The 19,131-nt window shown below is 41.0% G+C and overlaps 1 protein-coding gene and 1 long non-coding RNA gene across 2 annotated transcripts in view; one reads left to right on the plus strand and one right to left on the minus strand.

Moving 5' to 3' along the window:
• Positions 1 to 19,131, plus strand: part of LOC135558705 (uncharacterized) — a 64,025-nt gene that overhangs the window by 13,625 nt on the left and 31,269 nt on the right. The window lies entirely within an intron of this gene.
• Positions 15,437 to 17,957, minus strand: LOC135558703 (Krueppel-like factor 4). Its single transcript, XM_064992748.1, has 3 exons — positions 17,733 to 17,957; positions 16,532 to 17,558; positions 15,437 to 16,401 (listed from the first exon to the last, which is right to left on the minus strand). The coding sequence occupies exons 1-3, from the start codon at positions 17,817 to 17,819 to the stop codon at positions 16,226 to 16,228; spliced, it is 1,290 nt and encodes a 429-aa protein (XP_064848820.1). The 5' UTR covers positions 17,820 to 17,957; the 3' UTR covers positions 15,437 to 16,225.

The following is a 19,131-nucleotide window of genomic DNA, read 5'->3' on the forward strand; positions in this document are numbered from 1 at the left end:
TAAAATCTTATCAGCAAATTAGTAATTTAGTCTGCGTTAAAGAAAAAAAAGTTAAAGCCAGCATCCAACAATCCTGGACTAACATCTGGGTTGTTAAAAATTGGGGTAAGAGCAGATCTGACCTCCATACTTTGAGTGTGTTAAGTGTAATGGGATTATTGCAGCGATCTTCTACAGACTTGAAACTTCTGAAAAGTCTCAATGTCTAACCAAATAGAGGAGTCATCATTTGTGATCGAGTCAGAAATATAACATAGGTGGGCACACCACTGGTAGAACCTGATATTGGGCAGCTCCAAGCCGCCCGAACTTGGCAGCTGCAATATTGCCATCTTAAGTCTTGGCTTGCGTTTACTCCATATAAAGGAACTTAGCCATCCATTTGCATCCTTTATTACCTTATTGGAGAGTTATACTGGGATCATTTGGATTGGGTAAAGTAGTGTAGGTAAAATGTTCATTTTCAAGAGGGATATTCTACCCAACCAAGAAATTGGGAGAGAGTTCCAGCGCTCCAGATCCTGTCTTATTGTATCAAACAAGGGCACAAAATTGGCTTTGTACATTTGCTGGAATTTAGGAGTTACAAATATACCCAGATACATGAAACCTGACATAGACCATTTAAAATGGAAGGGGGGAGAAGTATTAGGTACAGAGTGTAGGTTACCAAGTGGTATAGCCTCTGACTTAGTTAGGTTAATCTTGTAGCCTGATAATTCGCTGAATAATTCAATAATATTAATAAGAGATGAAGTCTCGGGACTAGAGATGAATATCATGACATCATCAGCATACAAGCTTATTTTATGGTGAACATCACCAATGAGCAGCCCCTGTATAGCAGGCGTTACCCTGATGGCCTCGGCCAGTGGTTCCATAACGAGTGCAAATAGGAGAGGGGACAAACGACAGCCCTGTCTGGTACCTCTGTGTATAGAGAAGCTATTTGACCTTAGCCAGCAGCCTGAGGATCATAGGACAGCAGCCTGAGGATCATCATATAAAACTTTCACCCATTTTATAAAGTTGTCCCCTAGACCAAATGTATTTAGAGCAAATAATAGGTAAGACCACTCCACACGATCAAATGCTTTCTCAGCATCTAGGGAGAGCACAATACCATCCATAGCACTTTGTTGGTAGGCTTGAATTACATTAAGAAGCCGCCTGACATTGTTGCATGACTTACGGCCCTTAATGAAGCCAGTTTGGTCTCCTTTCACAATTAGTGGCAGTGAGTCCTCTAATCTTGTGGCTATAATTTTAGAAAGCAATTTTCTATCCACATTCAGAAGGGAATTTGGTCTGTACGAGGAACAAGACTCTGGACATTTTCCCTTTTTGGAAATAAGTGATGTGTTGGCTTCTCTCAGCGTTTGAGGGAGCTGGTCATTTGAAAATGAGTTGTTAAACATATCATGCAATGGCTCAAGGATCAGGCTGTGGAACTCTTTATAGAACTCACTACAAAACCCGTCTGGTCCTGGGGCCTTACCATTTTGCAGATTCTTAATTGTGAACATGATCTCTTCCTCGGTAATAGGGGGATTAAGGAGAGACCTCTGTTCTTCGGAGATAGTAGGGAGCTCAATCTTAGAAAATAAGTTCTCCATTAATTTGGGTGCATCCTTTGGCAGTTCTGAGGCATAAAGGTTTGTATAAAATTTCTTAAATGAGTCATTTATCAATTTATTTTCATATAAATGATTGCCATCAGAATAAGTAATAGTAGCAATTGACTGAGAGTCAGCTCTCTTTTTAGCTAGGTATGCCAAGTACTTTCCTGGCTTATCGCCATGTTCATATAGCTTTTGCCTGACAAATCAAATTTTCTTTTCAGTGTCCTGTGTTAGGAGAGAGTCCAACATTGATCTAAGGACTGATATTTCCTTTAATAGGGCAGGAGTGGGAGTTTTAATGTAGTCATTCTCTTTAGTTCCTAATTCACCCTCTAACGTTTTTTGCTTCTCACGCTTTTTCCGTCTCTTAGTGGCTGTGTATGACATAATCAGACCCCTGGCATACGCTTTACAGGTCTCCCAAAGGAGCGAGGGGTTATCTGTTGATTGAGAGTTAATAGAGAAAAATGCTTTAAACTCTGTAATAAAATATGATGTATGGTCTTTAAGAATGGTTGTATTCGACCTCCAATCTCTTGACCGATTGAATGCCCCGTTGAGTTTTATGTCCAGGATCACCTCAGCATGATCAGATATGACTATGCTTCCTATCCTAGTGGATAAAACAGACTGCAAAGACGTCCTGGGCATAAAAAAGTAATCTATTCTAGTCTGACATCCATGAGGTGCAGAGAAAAAAAGTGAACTCTCTGTTGGAGGGATGAAAAGTTCTCCAGACATCTGCATACGCCAGATCATCACAAATAGCTTTAAGTGACTTAGCTTGAGGAGAGAGTGAAGCTATACCGCTGGGAAACTTATCAATAAGGGGGTTCAACAAACAATTAAAATCTCCTTCAACCACTGCAGTGTCCGAGTTTAATTTTGAAAAGTCTAGAAATACCTTAGTAAGGAAATCAGGGGGTGGGCAGGGAGGAAGTAAATATTCATTATGGAAATGTTCTGCCCCTGTAAAGTACCATTAATTATAACAAAGTGACCAAATTTATCTTTCACACAATTCAAGACCTTAAGTGGTAAGTTATTTTTCACAAGAATTGCTACACCTCTACTTCTGGATGTATGATGAGAAAAACATTTGACCAAACCCCCCTTGTTGTAATTTCAGGTGCTCCTTATCATCCGAATGAGTTTCTTGCAACAGGGCAATATCAATATTTTCTTTTTTTTTTAAAAGACAGTACCTTCTTCCTTTTAATGGGGTTATGGCTCCCTCTAATGTTCCATGTACATACACGCAGTCTGTTACCTGCCATTGCGCCTTGACCATTCAATATCCAGACTGAATCCTACTGTAAAAGTGGGGTGGTACCTTTTTCCATGTGTTGAACTCTCCTCTATCTCACCGAGCATAAACAAACGATATGAACCCTGAACTCGAACTATACTAAACCCAAAATTTAAACATGTAAAGATCCAAAAGGGGGTTTTCCCACTAGCTAACATGCAGAGGATTTCAACTCTCCAATGTAGACTCTTAAGTCCGCATTGCCACTCAATAGCCTCATCCTTTATATATATATGAGAAATGAAAATCAATAGAAGAAGATTGAGGCTCTTCCACCTAAAACCAAGCCTGGGCACCAATATGGATTCACACATATAGCCTGAGCTATAGTGGCAATTACTTTAGCAAGAAAAATAATAAAGGTACAAATATTACTGAACCGGAGTACGTGAGAACTCACACCACTGTTTCATGATCAGATTCAACTAAAAATAAAAAAAAGTTATCCAATGCTGCGGAGGTGCAGCTTAAAGTTATTTACCCGAGAGAGTCAATAAACGCAGCAGCCTCTTCAGGTGTGTAGATTTTTTTAGGCGATCCGTTGACCATAACCTTCAATGTGGCCGGGTACAGCAGTGCGTAGTCCATCTTCATTCTCTTGAGTCGAGCCTTCGCCTCATCAAACGCTTTGCGTCTTCGTACAACCGCTGTGGAATAATCATTGAAGAATGAGACCTTTGGACCTTTACGTTGACTACCGTCAGAGCCGATATTTCTAGCCGCATCCATGACGCGCTGCTTGTCTGTGAAGTTGTGGAACTTTATAACCACTGGCCGTGGGCGCTGGTTGGGACCGGGTATCGGTGCTTGAGAGCGATGGGCTCTGTCCAGCTTCACACGAACAGCCTTAGTGTCCATTTGTAGGTAGCCAGGGATCCATTCCTCAAAGAATTTTACTGAACGTGTACCTTCAGAATTTTCTGGGAGTCCCACAACACGAATATTGCATCTGCGTCCTCGATTATAGCAATTCTTCCTTCCGCCTCATCAACACGTTTCACAACCCTCTGTAGTTCAGCTGAATGGCCTGCTATTGCTTCCAAGACCGTTCTTATCTTAACATCAATCACTTTAGTAATGTTATCAGTCATCTTTTGAATTACCAGGTCCATTTTTCCTGGATCCGCAATGGTGTTAGCTTCGCTAACGTTAGCTAGCTCCTCCTGCACATCTACAGGGATGGTGGTTTTGGTCGAGTTCTTAGTAGTTCTGTTGCGCATGTTGTCTGAGATTTTTGAGAAATAGCCGTCAAGACTCATTGTAGGATAACTTATTTAGCCAATTCTACCACTTTTTCAAGCTAGGAGATTAATGTAAAAATATAAATTTACGAATTCCACGGGAGCTCGCTGAAACACAGTGTTCTCTCTACAGCTCCAATTTGTCCCCCCTCAAAGTCATTCTTAAAGGAATCATTGTTTATTATCAGCATGCTGGAGAGGCTCCAACCAAGTCAATGCACCAAGTAAACATGTCGATCAGGAGTTCCACCTGGGCAATCCCGTTTGTTCTCGTATGTACAGACAAGATACACTACTGGTAAAAAGTTTTAGCACACATATTCATTCAAAGGATATTCTTGATTTTTACTATTTTCTACATTGTAGGATAATAGTGAATACTTCAAAACTATGAAATAACACATATGGAATCATGTGGTAACCAAAAAAGTGTTAAACAAATCCAAATGTATTTGAGATTTGAGATTCTTCAAATAGCCTTTGCCTCGGTGACAGCTTTGCATACTCTTGGCATTCTCTCAATCATCTTCATGAGGTAGTCACCTAGAATGCATTTCAATTAACAGGTGTGCCTTCTTAAATGTACATGTTTGGAATTTATTTCCTTCTCAATGTGTTTGAGCATATCAGTTGTGTTGTGACAAGGTTGGGGGGGGTATACATAATATAGCCCTATTTGGTAAAAGTTCAAGTCCATATTATGGAAAGAACAGCTCAAATAAGCAAAGAGAAATGACAGTCCATCATTAATTTAAAACATGAAAGTCAGTCAATACGGAACATTTGAAGAACTTTGCAGGTTTCTTCAAGTGCAGTCGCAACAACTATCAAGCACTATGATGAAACTGGCTCTCATCAGGACCGCGACAGGAATGGAAGACCTAGAGTTACCTCTGCTGCAGAGGATAAGTTCCTTATAGTTACCAGCCTCAGAAATTGCAGCCCAAATAAATGCTTCACATAGTTCAAGTAACAGACACATCTGAACATCAACTGTTCTGAGGAGAATGTGTGAATCATGCCTTTATGGTTGAATTACTGCAAAGAAACTACTACGAAAGGACACCAATAATAAGAAGAGACTTGCTTGGGCCAAGAAACATGAGCAATGGACATGAGACCAGTGGAAATTTGTCCTTTGCCCTGGAGTCCAAATTTGAGATTTTTGGTTCCAACTGTTGTGTTTTTGTTGGTAGCCCTTTGATTAGCTGTTCAGGAGTCTTATGGCTTGGGGATAGATGCTGTTTAGAAGCCCCTTGAACCTAGACTTGGCGCTCCGGTACCACTTGCCGTGCGGTAGCAGAGAGAACAGTCTATGACTAGGGTGACTGGAGTCTTGGACAAATTTTAGGGCCATCCTCTGACACCACCTGGTATAGAGGTCCTGGATGGCAGGAAGCTTGGCCCAGGTGATGTACTGGGCCGTACGCACTACCCTCTGTAGTGCCTTGCGGTCGGAGGCCGAGCAGTTGCCATACCAGGCAGTGATGTAACCAGTCAGGATGTTCTTGATGGTACAGCTGTAAAACCTTTTGAGGATTTTAGGATGCCAAATCTTTTCAGTCTCCTGAGGAGGAATGGGTTTTGTCATGCCCTCTTCTCAACATTCTTGGTGTGCTTGGACCATGTTAGTTTGTTGGTGATGTGGACGCCACGGAACTTGAAGCTTTCAACCTGCTCCACTACAGCCACTACAACTTGAAGCTCTCAACCTGCTCCACTCCACTAATTGAAATGCATTCCAGGTGAATACCTCATGAAGCTAGTTGAATGAATGCTAAGAGTGTGCAAAGCTGTCATCAAGGCAAAGGGTGGCTACTTTGAAGAATCTGAAATATAAATATATTTTGATTTGTTTAACATTTTGGTTACTACATAATTCCATATGTGTTATTTCATAGTTTTAATATCTTCACTATTAATCTACAATGTAGAAAATAATACGAATAAAGAAAAACCCTTGAATAAGTAGGTGTGTCCAAACTTTTGACTGGTACTGTGTATATGGGTCATTGTCCATTTGGACGACCCATTTGCGACCAAGCTTTAACTTCCTGACTGATGTCTTGAGATATATAATAATTTTCCTGCCTCATGATGCCGTCTATTTTGTGAAGTGCACCAGTCCCTCCTGCAGCAAAGCACCCCCACAACATGATGCTGCCACCCCCGTGCTTCACGGTTGGGTTGGTGTTCTTCGGCTTGCAAGCCTCCCCCTTTTTCCTCCAAACATAATGATGGTCATTATGGCCAAACAGTTCTATTGTTGTTTCATCAGACCAGAGGACATTTTTCCAAAAAGTATGATCTTTTTCCACCTGTGCAGTTGCAAACCATAGTCTGGCTATTTTATGCCGGTTTTGGAGCAGTGGCTTCTTCCTTGCTGAGTGGCCTTTCAGGTTATGTCGATATAGGACTCGTTTTACTGTGGATATAGATACTTTTGTACCTTTTTCCTCCAGCATCTTCACAAGGCCCTTTGCTGTTGTTCTGGGATTGATTTGCACTTTAAGCACCAAAGTACATTCATCTTTAGGAGACAGAATGCATTTCCTTCCTGAGCGGTATGACAGCTGCGTGGTCCCATGGTGTTAATACTTGTGTACCATTGTTTGTACAGATGAACCTGGTACCTTCAGGCGTTTGGAAATTGAACCAGACTTGTGGAGGTCAACAATTTTTTTCTGAGGTCTTGGCTGATTTCTTTTGAGTTTCCCATGATGTCAAGCAAAGAGGCACTGAGTTTGAAGGTAGGCCTTGAAATGCATACACAGGTACACCTCCAATTCACTCAAATGATGTCAATTAGCCGACCAGACGCTTCTAGAGCCATTACATCATTTTCTGGAATTTTCCAAGCTGTTTAAAGGCACAGTCAACTTAGTGTATCTAAACTTCTGAAATAATCTGTCTGTAAATAATTGTTGGAAAAATGACGTGTCATGCACAAAGTAGATGTCCTAACCGACTTGCTAAAACTATGGTTTGTTAACAAGAGATTTGTGGAGTGGTTGAAAAACAAGTTTTAATGACTCCAACCTAAGTGTATGTAAACTTCCGACTTCAACTGTATATTGAAGCAACATCTCAATATATCAGTCAGGAAGTTAAAGCTTGGTCGCAAATGGTTCTTCCAAGTGAACAATGACCCCAAACATACTTCCAAAGTTGTGGCAAAATGGATTATGGACAACAATGTCAAGGTATTGGAGTGGCCATCACAAAGCTCTGACCTCAGTCCTATAGAAAATGTGTAGTCAGAACTGGAAAAGCGTGTGCTAGCAAGGAGGCTTACAAACCTGGCTCAGTTACACCAGCTCTGTCAGCAGGAATGAGCCAAAATTCACCCAACTTAATGTGTGAAGCTTGTGGAAGGCTACACCAAACATTTGACCCAAGTTAACAGTTTAAAGGCAATGCTACCAAATGCTAATTGAGTGTATGTAAACTTCTGACCCACTGGGAATGTGATGAAAGAAATCAAATCTGAAATAAATCATTCTCTCTAATATTTATTCTGACATTTCACATTCTTAAAATAAAGTGGTGATCCTAACTGACCTAAAACCAGGATTTTTTACTCGGATTAAATGTCATGAATTGTGAAAAACTGAGTTTAAATGTATTTGGCTAAGGTGTATGTAAACGTCCGACTACAACTGTATATATGGGGTATTGAAAATTATGCAGACAATTACATTAATCGAAGTTACAATCTATCTGGAATATTAAAGCTGATCTACCCCCTAAATATATATATATATTTTTTTAAGTGGTTTGCTTTCCACAATAAGCTTTGCTTGGAAAGAGCAGAGAATCGTTTCCTGGATCAAGAATCTCGCTGTCTAATATTTGTTCTGTGTGTGCAGCAAACTGTGAGTAGAATTGTTTTGTTACTTGTATAACTTTATGAGCTGGGATGTCTGTCCTGTAAATACTTGTGTAATAATGTTCACAGTGCGCTTGGTATTTTTTAGCTAGCATTCTCTATGGGATTTTACATGTGCTTGTTTGCATTGCTAACCTTTGGATTACAAAGGCTCAGTGGTGATTGAAAAGCGCTCCTTGTGTTCAGTTCTGGTATTACTGAATATCCCGGTGTGGCACAAGGTCGGTATGAAAGTATGACAATCTGGATCCCGCCCAAGCCGATTCCTAGCCACTCACTGGATATAATACTATATACTATTATGTTCAGATGCAGACGATCCACTTCTTGCCCAGTCCGCAGGAGGCGTAGAGCCACTCGGAGCATGAGGCACAAGAGGAGAGTTGGCAGGAGGAGACTTTAGGTCCCTCACTAGCCATCAGCCAGGCCTGTTAGTTCAATCCTTTGGGCTGCACAGCTCAATGGGCAAAGGTCTTCTAAATAAAAATGTGGGCTTTTAACTAACTTTGAGGAAGTTCTCTCAGTATTATTAGATGGTTATTTGTTTATTTTCCATTTTTTTGTGTTTGGAATGGCACTGTTAGTACAGGAGATCATGCTATCATAAAGCATTTGATGTATGCGTTTGTAGGCCAATTTTGAATCTTTGCTCATTGACTGGACATTCCAAATTACCATGGCAATTATGCATCACAGTAGTAATGTTCCTTAGTAGCTCAGTTGGTAGAGCATGGCACTTGTAACGCCAGGATCATGTGCTTGATTCCTGGAGTTTCACCTGCGTAAAATGTATGCACGCATGACTGTAAGGCGCTTTGGATAAAAGCATCCTGTAAATGGCATTTATTATTATATTTTTATTATTATTATATTAGTTAATAATATGAATTAATTAAACAATCCATGGTACAGTACCAATTGCTCTGCTGCACTTAGTCCAACTCTATACATAGGTGAGTTAAAATCTGCCATGTGCTTTGACTGTCAATAACTGGAATCTAGAGAATTTATTACGGTATAACTGTATAATACTAAAATGTGAACTAATGTGAATCAACACTTATGACCATACAGTATGTCTACTTCTACTTGATGGTACAGTTATTTTTTTATTTTTTTATTTAACCTTTATTTAACCAGGTAGGCTAGTTGAGAACAAGTTCTCATTTGCAACTGCGACCTGGCCAAGATAAAGCATAGCAGTGTGAACAGACAACACAGAGTTACACATGGAGTAAACAATTAACAAGTCAATAACACAGTAGAAAAAAAAGAGAGTCTATATACATTGTGTGCAAAAGGCATGAGGAGGTAGGCAAATAATTACAATTTTGCAGATTAACACTGGAGTTATATATGATCAGATGGTCATGTACAGGTAGAGATATTGGTTTGCAAAAGAGCAGAAAAGTAAATAAATAAAAACAGTATGAGGATGAGGTAGGTACAATTGGGTGGGCTATTTACCGATAGACCATGTACAGCTGCAGCGATCGGTTAGCTGCTCAGATAGCAGATGTTTGAATTTGGTGAGGGAGATAAAAGTCTCCAACTTCAGCGATTTTTGCAATTCGTTCCAGTCACAGGCAGCAGAGAACTGGAACGAAAGGCGGCCAAAAGAGGTGTTGGCTTTAGGGATGATCAGTGAGATACACCTGCTGGAGTGCGTGCTACGGGTGGGTGTTGCCATCGTGACCAGTGAACTGAGATAAGGCGGAGCTTTACCTAGCATGGACTTGTAGATGACCTGGAGCCAGTGGGTCTGGCAACGAATACGTAGCGAGGGCCAGCCGACTAGAGCATACAGGTCGCAGTGGTGGGTGGTATAAGGTACTTTAGTAACAAAACAGATGGCACTGTGATAAACTGCATCCAGTTTGCTGAGTAGAGTGTTGGAAGCTATTTTGTAGATGACATCGCCGAAGTCGAGGATCGGTAGGATAGTCAGTTTTACTAGGGTAAGTTTGGCGGCGTGAGTGAAGGAGGCTTTGTTGCGGAATAGAATGCCGACTCTAGATTTGATTTTCGATTGGAGATGTTTGATATGAGTCTGGAAGGAGAGTTTACAGTCTAGCCAGACACCTAGGTACTTATAGATGTCCACATATTCAAGGTCGGAACCATCCAGGGTGGTGATGCTAGTCGGGCGTGCGGGTGCAGGCAGCAAACGGTTGAAAAGCATGCATTTGGTTTTACTAGCGTTTAAGAGCAGTTGGAGGCCACGGAAGGAGTGTTGTATGGCATTGAAGCTCGTTTGGAGGTTAGATAGCACAGTGTCCAAGGACGGGCCGGAAGTATACAGAATGGTGTCGTCTGCGTAGAGGTGGATCAGGGAATCGCCCGCAGCAAGAGCAACATCATTGATACAGTGCCTTGCGAAAGTATTCGGCCCCCTTGAACTTTGCGACCTTTTGCCACATTTCAGGCTTCAAACATAAAGATATAAAACTGTATTTTTTGTGAAGAATCAACAACAAGTGGGACACAATCATGAAGTGGAACGACATTTATTGGATATTTCAAACTTTTTTAACAAATCAAAAACTGAAAAATTGGGCGTGCAAAATTATTCAGCCCCCTTTACTTTCAGTGCAGCAAACTCTCTCCAGAAGTTCAGTGAGGATCTCTGAATGATCCAATGTTGACCTAAATGACTAATGATGATAAATACAATCCACCTGTGTGTAATCAAGTCTCCGTATAAATGCACCTGCACTGTGATAGTCTCAGAGGTCCGTTAAAAGCGCAGAGAGCATCATGAAGAACAAGGAACACACCAGGCAGGTCCGAGATACTGTTGTGAAGAAGTTTAAAGCCGGATTTGGATAAAAAAGATTTCCCAAGCTTTAAACATCCCAAGGAGCACTGTGCAAGCGATAATATTGAAATGGAAGGAGTATCAGACCACTGCAAATCTACCAAGACCTGACCGTCCCTCTAAACTTTCAGCTCATACAAGGAGAAGACTGATCAGAGATGCAGCCAAGAGGCCCATGATCACTCTGGATGAACTGCAGAGATCTACAGCTGAGGTGGGAGACTCTGTCCATAGGACAACAATCAGTCGTATATTGCACAAATCTGGCCTTTATGGGAGAGTGGCAAGAAGAAAGCCATTTCTTAAAGATATCCATAAAAAGTATTGTTTAAAGTTTGCCACAAGCCACCTGGGAGACACACCAAACATGTGGAAGAAGGTGCTCTGGTCAGATGAAACCAAACTGTAACTTTTTGGCAACAATGCAAAATGTTATGTTTGGCGTAAAAGCAACACAGCTCATCACCCTGACCACACCATCCCCACTGTCAAACATGGTGGTGGCAGCATCATGGTTTGGGCCTGCTTTTCTTCAGCAGGGACAGGGAAGATGGTTAAAATTGATGGGAAGATGGATGGAGCCAAATACAGGACCATTCTGGAAGAAAACCTGATGGAGTCTGCAAAAGACCTGAGACTGGGACAGAGATTTGTCTTCCAACAAGACAATGATCCAAAACATAAAGCAAAATCTACAATAGAATGGTTCAAAAATAAACATATCCAGGTGTTAGAATGGCCAAGTCAAAGTCCAGACCTGAATCCAATCGAGAATCTGTGGAAAGAACTGAAAACTGCTGTTCACAAATGCTCTCCATCCATCCTCACTGAGCTCGAGCTGTTTTGCAAGGAGGAATGGGAAAAAATTTCAGTCTCTCGATGTGCAAAACTGATAGAGATATACCCAAGCGACTTACAGCTGTAATCGCAGCAAAAGGTGGCGCTACAAAGTATTAACTTAAGGGGGCTGAATAATTTTGCACGCCCAATTTTTCAGTTTTTGATTTGTTAAAAAGTTTGAAATATCCAATAAATGTCGTTCCACTTCATGATTGTGTTCCACTTGTTGTTGATTCTTCACAAAAAAATACAGTTTTATATCTTTATGTTTGAAGCCTGAAATGTGGCAAAAGGTCGCAAAGTTCAAGGGGGCCGAATACTTTCGCAAGGCACTGTATATACAGAGAAAAGAGTCGGCCCGAGAATTGAACCCTGTGGCACCCCCATAGAGACTGCCAGAGGACCGGACAGCATGTCCTCCGATTTGCCACACTGAACTCTGTCTGCAAAGTAGTTGGTGAACCAGGCAAGGCAGTCATCAGAAAAACCGAGGCTACTGAGTCTGCCGATAAGAATATGGTGATTGACAGAGTCGAAAGCCTTGGCAAGGTCGATGAAGAGAGCTGCACAGTACTGTCTTTTATCGATGGCGGTTATGATATCGTTTAGTACCTCGAGCATGGCTGAGGTGCACCCGTGACCGGCTCGGAAACCAGATTGCACAGCGGAGAAGTTACGGTGGGATTCGAGATGGTCAGTAACCTGTTTGTAGACTTGGCTTTCGAAGACCTTAGATAGGCAGGGCAGGATGGATATAGGTCTGTAACAGTTTAGGTCCAGGGTGTCTCCCCCTTTGAAGAGGGGGATGACTGCGGCAGCTTTCCAATCCTTGGGGATCTCAGACGATATGAAAGAGAGGTTGAACAGGCTGGTAATAGGGGTTGCAACAATGGCGGCGGATAGTTTCAGAAATAGAGGGTCCAGATTGTCAAGCCCAGCTGATTTGTAAGGGTCCAGGTTTTGCAGCTCTTTCAGAACATCTGCTATTTGGATTTGGGTAAAGGAGAACCTGGAGAGGCTTGGGCGAGTAGCTGCTGGGGGGGGGGGGGACGTAGCTGTTGGCCGAGGTTGGAGTAGCCAGGCGGAAGGCATGGCCAGCCGGTGAGAAATGCTTGATGAAGTTTTCGATAATCATGGATTTATCGGTGGTGACCGTGTTACCTAGCCTCAGTGCAGTGGGCAGCTGGGTGGAGATGCTCTTGTTCTCCATGGACTTCACAGTGTCCCAGAACTTTTTGGAGTTGGAGCTACAGGATGCAAATTTCTGCCTGAAGAAGCTGGCCTTAGCTTTCCTGACTGACTGCGTGTATTGGTTCCTGACTTCCCTGAACAGTTGCATATCGTAGGGACTATTCGATGCTATTGCAGTCCGCCACAGGATGTTTTTGTGCTGGTCGAGGGCAGTCGGGTCTGGAGTGAACCAAGGGCTATATCTGTTCTTAGTTCTGCATTTTTTGAACGGCGCATGCTTATCTAAAATGGTGAGGAAGTTACTTTTAAAGAATGACCAGGCATCCTCAACTGACGGGATGAGGTCAATGTCCTTCCAGGATACCCTGGCCAGGTCTATTAGAAAGGCCTGCTCACAGAAGTGTTTTAGGGAGCGTTTGACAGTGATGAGGGGTGGTCGTTTGACTGCGGATCCGTAGCGGATACAGGCAATGAGGCAGTGATCGCTGAGATCCTGGTTGAAGACAGCGGAGGTGTATTTGGAGGGCCAGTTGGTCAGGATGATGTCTATGAGGGTGCCCTTGTTTACAGATTTAGGGTTGTACCTGGTGGGTTCCTTGATGATTTGTGTGAGATTGAGGGCATCTAGCTTAGATTGTAGGACTGCCGGGGTGTTAAGCATATCCCAGTTTCGGTCACCTAACAGAACAAACTCTGAAGCTAGATGGGGGGCGATCAATTCACAAATGGATGGCGCTGTCAACTATCCAAAATAATTAGATATATTTGAGAAACAATCAATAATTATGCACACCCTTATTCACTACAAACATAAGAATCATAGACAAGCAACCTTGTTACCCAATCACTTAGGATGCCTATCTGTTGAATAGGAAGGGACACATTTCAAGTAAACATTGTGTCCCCCACGCTATGCTAAGTGAAACCCAGGTTGAACCACCCATATATCAGATATATGTATTATTCAGCTCAATATTGGCCATGTAATAGCTCCAAAAGTATTGGGACAGTGACACATGTTTTGTTGTTTTGGCTCTGATTCCAGAACTAAAGTGCAGACTGGGTGAACAGTTTAGAAATTGCAGCACTTTCTGTACATAGTCCCTCCAAACTTATTGGGACAAATTCACTTGTATGTGTATTAAAGTAGTGAAAAATTTAAAATTTGGTCCCATATTCCTAGCACACAATGCTTACAAGCTTGTGACTTTGCAGTTTGTTTTGATTGTGTTTCAGATGATTTTGTGCTCAATACAAATTAATGGTAAATAATACATTGTGTCATTTTGGAGTCACTTTTATTGTGAAAAAGAATAGGATGTGTTTCTAAACCCTTCTACATTAATGTCGATGTAACCATGATTACGGATAATCCTGAATGAATCGTGAATAAAGAGACCATATTATAATTGCAATATTATTACAGTGTAGATCATCAGTTTTTGTCAGCACATGTGTTTGTATTTCTATTTAGTTAAGTGTGAGCTAATGTCATTTTGGAAATTAATGTACACAAATATACTCCATTTCATGAATACTAAGACCAAAGAAAAAGGGATATCCTTGCTTTGACTTGGCTCAATTGAATTCTGGAGGTATTACTGCTTGGTTATATCAGTGTAATGGTGCAGGACTGCCCTCATGGGGTAGGTGATAGAATTTAAAGCATTTTTCACTTTAAATGTTGCCTAATAAATGTAAGTTGGTAAAATGAACACGAGAGGGCGACATTTGCCTTCTGTTCAGCCAATCAGGATAGTGGCACCCAAAAATCCACGTATTTACAGTGTATTACTATAAATATAGTCGTAACTGTTGTTATGGCATCTCTTCATTCGGCTTTGCAATAATATTAAATTACATAGGTGGTTCAGAAGCAGGGAAGTAGGTTCCAACCTGCCGTTCTTATAATCCCTGTGCTCAGAATTTGAGCACATGGATTATAGACTGAAGTTAACGTCAGTTGCAGTGTACTTTATGGGGCTGACATTCAAAAAATAAAGTGTCTTGTGTTTTGAGGCAACAAGTACAAACATTTTGGCGTGAAATGCTGTATAATAGAGTATTATTAGTATTACTCAGAGAAGATGTGAACCTGCCCTCAGCTGACAATACACTCTTAGAAAAAGGGTTCCAAAAGGGTTCTTTGGCTGTCCCCATAGGTGATCCCTTTTTGGATCCAAGTAGAACTCTTTTTGCTTTTAGGTACAACCCTTTTGGGTCACATGTAGAACCTTTTCCACAGAGGGTTCTACGTGGACCCCAAAAGGGTTCTACTTGGAAAGAAAAAGGGTTCATCAAAGGGTTTCCCTATGGGGACAGCAGAAGAACCGTTTTAGGTTCTAGATGGCACTTATTTTTCTAAGAGTGTAAGATATCAATCTAAAGAGCCACACATATTTTGGTTTTCTCATTTTGAATTCAAATATGTGACTGTTTTTCTTATACTAGATCCATTTCTGGGCCAGACCTTTGTTGAATACTGTAATGTGAACACTATTCATGTTAAATGAAAAAGAAAAACAATTATTTATTTCCATATCATTTTATTTTCATAAAACACAGAGCTCTTTTAACACTTTGTCTTGGTGATTTTACAAAACAATATTTGCTTTGATGCAGTTTAAAGTATCCGAATTAAGAGATATTGCTCTTACAGAGTAAAACACAATTTGTTGCTGTCCAAGAATGAAAATGCATTGCCCTTAAGTATACTTAAAAAAATATTTTGCCCAGAACTTCAAGTTTATCTAGTACTGTTTTCGGACAATATTTCCATACAACTTTAGCATTATTATTTAAACAAAATGTATAAAACATTGAAAAGCCATGTTTAGTGCCTGATTTAGTTAAGAGCACTTTGAGAAGCATAATAAGCTTTCAAACTATTAAATAGAAAAAACTATCCGTTTTTAAATGTACATCATTTTATTGTAAAAAGTATAGAAAACCATAGAAAAAAAATAATGGTGTTTCTTATAATAAGCAACAAAAAAGGAAAAACCCTGACCTGATGTGAAAGTATCAAAATGATGCAGTAGGAATAAGTGATAGATGGGCTTTAACATGTACAGTATGTAAAGACATATTGGGTCCTGCCCTTGTTCAGTGGTTTAATTCAAAAGCCAAAATAGCAACCATCAGCAGTCACCAACAATCATAAATAGAAGAGCAAGCAAGAAAGGCTATTCTTCTCCTTAATTAAATACTGTATTACCATAATTTAGAATAGAATGATAATATGTACAAGCATTTACATCTCATGTCATGCGCCATGATACAAAAATAGAACGTTGAAAGTCCAACTTTCTCTGTTTACATGTGCCTCTTCATGTGCAGCGCAAGGTGATCGGAGCGCGAGAATGCCCTCTCGCACAAGTGGCACTGGAAAGGCCTGTGACCGGTGTGCTTTCTATAATGACGCGTCAGCTCGTCAGACCTCGCGAATTTCCACCCGCAGCCTTCCCAATTGCAATGGTATGGCTTCTCGCCTATGGATAACAAAGAAACTACAGTTAGGCTACATGTTGTGGGAAATCATTAAAAAAACGGAGCCAACATTTTTTTTTTACATCATAGCCGATATCAATGAAAAATATATAAAATGAAAAATATAATTACCTGTGTGTGTTCGCATGTGAGCCTTTAGATGGGAACTCTTGGTGTAAGTCTTCCCACATCCAGGGAATTCGCAGCTGTGCGTCGCGGTGCGTTTTCTCGCCCAAGACCTGCGGCCCCGTTTGGGTTTGCTATCTTCTGGTGCGTAGAACTCCAAAAGTGGCGATGATGGTGGTGTCAATATCACCCCCGGCATGGACGGATGGTGCACCCGCATGGGCTCTCTAAACATCCCGTACTGTTGCTCACCTTGGTGATGGGCGTACTGTGGTGGATATGGGGCATACTGTTGCGGGTGTGCCATGTGAGAATGCTGGTGATGAGAGCTAATCTCTGCCAAGTGACAATCTTTGCGCCCCATCCCGTCTCGGGACACACTCTGTTGCATGTCGTGAGATGCAAACCCCTGACCAGTATGTTGATGGTGCGCGAACGCTGTGTGCATGGAACGCATGTGTTTCTGTTCATACGTGTGTCCCATGAAGTCACCTGCCATCATGCACGACTGCTCAGTGGTTTCAGTCTTTATTTTATATCCCATGGGATGAGAGTTAGTCAGTTCAAAGTGCACTGCAGTGGCAGTGGCTGTGTTCAAGGCACGCAGTTCAGTATACTCCGGCCTGTCCGTGGCAGGCTGTTTCAGGCTGTAGTCTAGCAGTGAGTCGCTATGAAAGTTCATCTCGGGGGTCAGCAGCTCGGCTACCAGACTGTGTCCAGGACTTGTGTTGAAATTGCTGCTGCCGTATGCGTTGGGTGTAAATTGAGAGCCGTCACTGTCATGCCCTGTGCTGCAGCTTTCCGGGGACTCAGGCAGTGAGTAGGAGTAAGCCTGCTGAGAAGATAAGTTGTTATTGGTTCCACTTTCAGATCCAATGGTGTTGGATAAAATGAACTCTAAATCCAAGAATTTCCCCAGGTCGTCTTCATCTCTGGTCACCGCAGGTGATTCAACAATACTGAACTCCACTTCGATCTGGGATTTCAAATCGTCACCTGTTGCGCTGGTATGGCAACCATCAACTTTCCAGTCCTATAATGCAAATAAAACGAAATTGGCATTCAAACATTGTTTCAGTCAAGAACCTCTTTCCGAAACAGTTGTATATTTTTATGTGTGTAATAGGCTATACATATCGTCCAAATTACATAAAAAATGTTCAGCAAATTTCAGCTGAAGAAATTACATTAAAAAAATTACACTTACATGGAATATTGCAGACTGCTTCTCCTCCATAGTCGGACTGCTGGAAAACGTAGTAATCGACTGCAGCATCGCATCAACAAGAGCCATTGCAAAATGTTATTATATTCAACCTTTTACTCCTGTCCAAATTCAGTAAACCAAACGAAACTGTCAGATTTACCCCCAAAACATCTAACGATACGATGGGTTGCGATCCAAGTCAAACGATGTAAGTCCTGATGACTAGGGACAGCTTGTTATAGCCAGTACTGGGAGGACTTTGCGGGGGTGTCTCACCTGTCGACCAATAGGGTGAAGTGTTTAGGTAGGCTAACTACTATTTTACATGTCCTGTATTGTCACCAAATGCCAGTGTCTGAATTAGCGAAATGCATTTTTTAAAGTCTTACAAAATATCAAAATAGTATTTAGTAAAAGCCATAGCATGTTGGGCTTAATTAAATAGAATAAAGGTTGCATGGGGGCATATAACACACATTCTTTTCAGTAAGTTTTACTGCAGATAAAGCTGTCATGATATTACATTTTTACAAAGCCAAGTTTATTTTGTCATTATGATTTGTGAAGTACAACGTGTACAATTGCAACAATTGCAAATCTACACTCATATTTCAATTAAATGATTAGTCAATAATAATAATCATGTAATAACCATGTATTAATATGATTCTAGTAGAATATTATTGACACCGTATTATTGACACCATATTATTTATTATAAGGAGATGTGTCCTACGTGTATATGTATTGATATTCGTTTGAATCATTGTTCCCTTTGCTTTCCCACTCAAAACCAAGTACTTTTGAGACCTTGCCAAAACAAACCCAACCGCTCCTCATAAGATTCCATCATGTATAACCGAAGGGGGCGACACTCACCCTGTGCGAACAAGCTATGCAATTAGTTCAATAATCTGAGAATTTATCTGATACAATTGATCTGAAATCATGTTTCTAACGTTTCTAAACTTCAATATGACAGAATGGTCTTCTAAATTAGACCACTCAAATACATATTTCAAGTGTTTAAAAAGAGGCAATCCTATGCCTAACTGAGTTAAGTCGAACAACTTGTTGAATGCATTCTTTTGAAAGTTAAATATCCAGCTACTTCTCGAGTTTCGTTTCACCCCTCTGTGACATTTTCTTGCAAAGATTTGACAATCTATGGCTAGGCCTAATACCATTAATTTGTCTCAACGTGATCCACTAGTTGTTTAACATTTAAACAATTAGAAATGTGTGAACTTGTGCCATTAACAGGGCCATCGAAACAATGTGTTAAGCTTGACGGTAGACAAAGCTGTTAGTGTACACGTGTGTTAATGACCTTTACATAAACAAGCCCATTCATTGGCTTGATTATTATGCACATCAAGGTGCTTGGCGCATAGAGCAT

The sequence above is a fragment of the Oncorhynchus masou genome, chromosome 17 (genome assembly GCF_036934945.1).
Source record: "Oncorhynchus masou masou isolate Uvic2021 chromosome 17, UVic_Omas_1.1, whole genome shotgun sequence".
Classification (NCBI taxonomy): domain Eukaryota; kingdom Metazoa; phylum Chordata; class Actinopteri; order Salmoniformes; family Salmonidae; genus Oncorhynchus; species Oncorhynchus masou.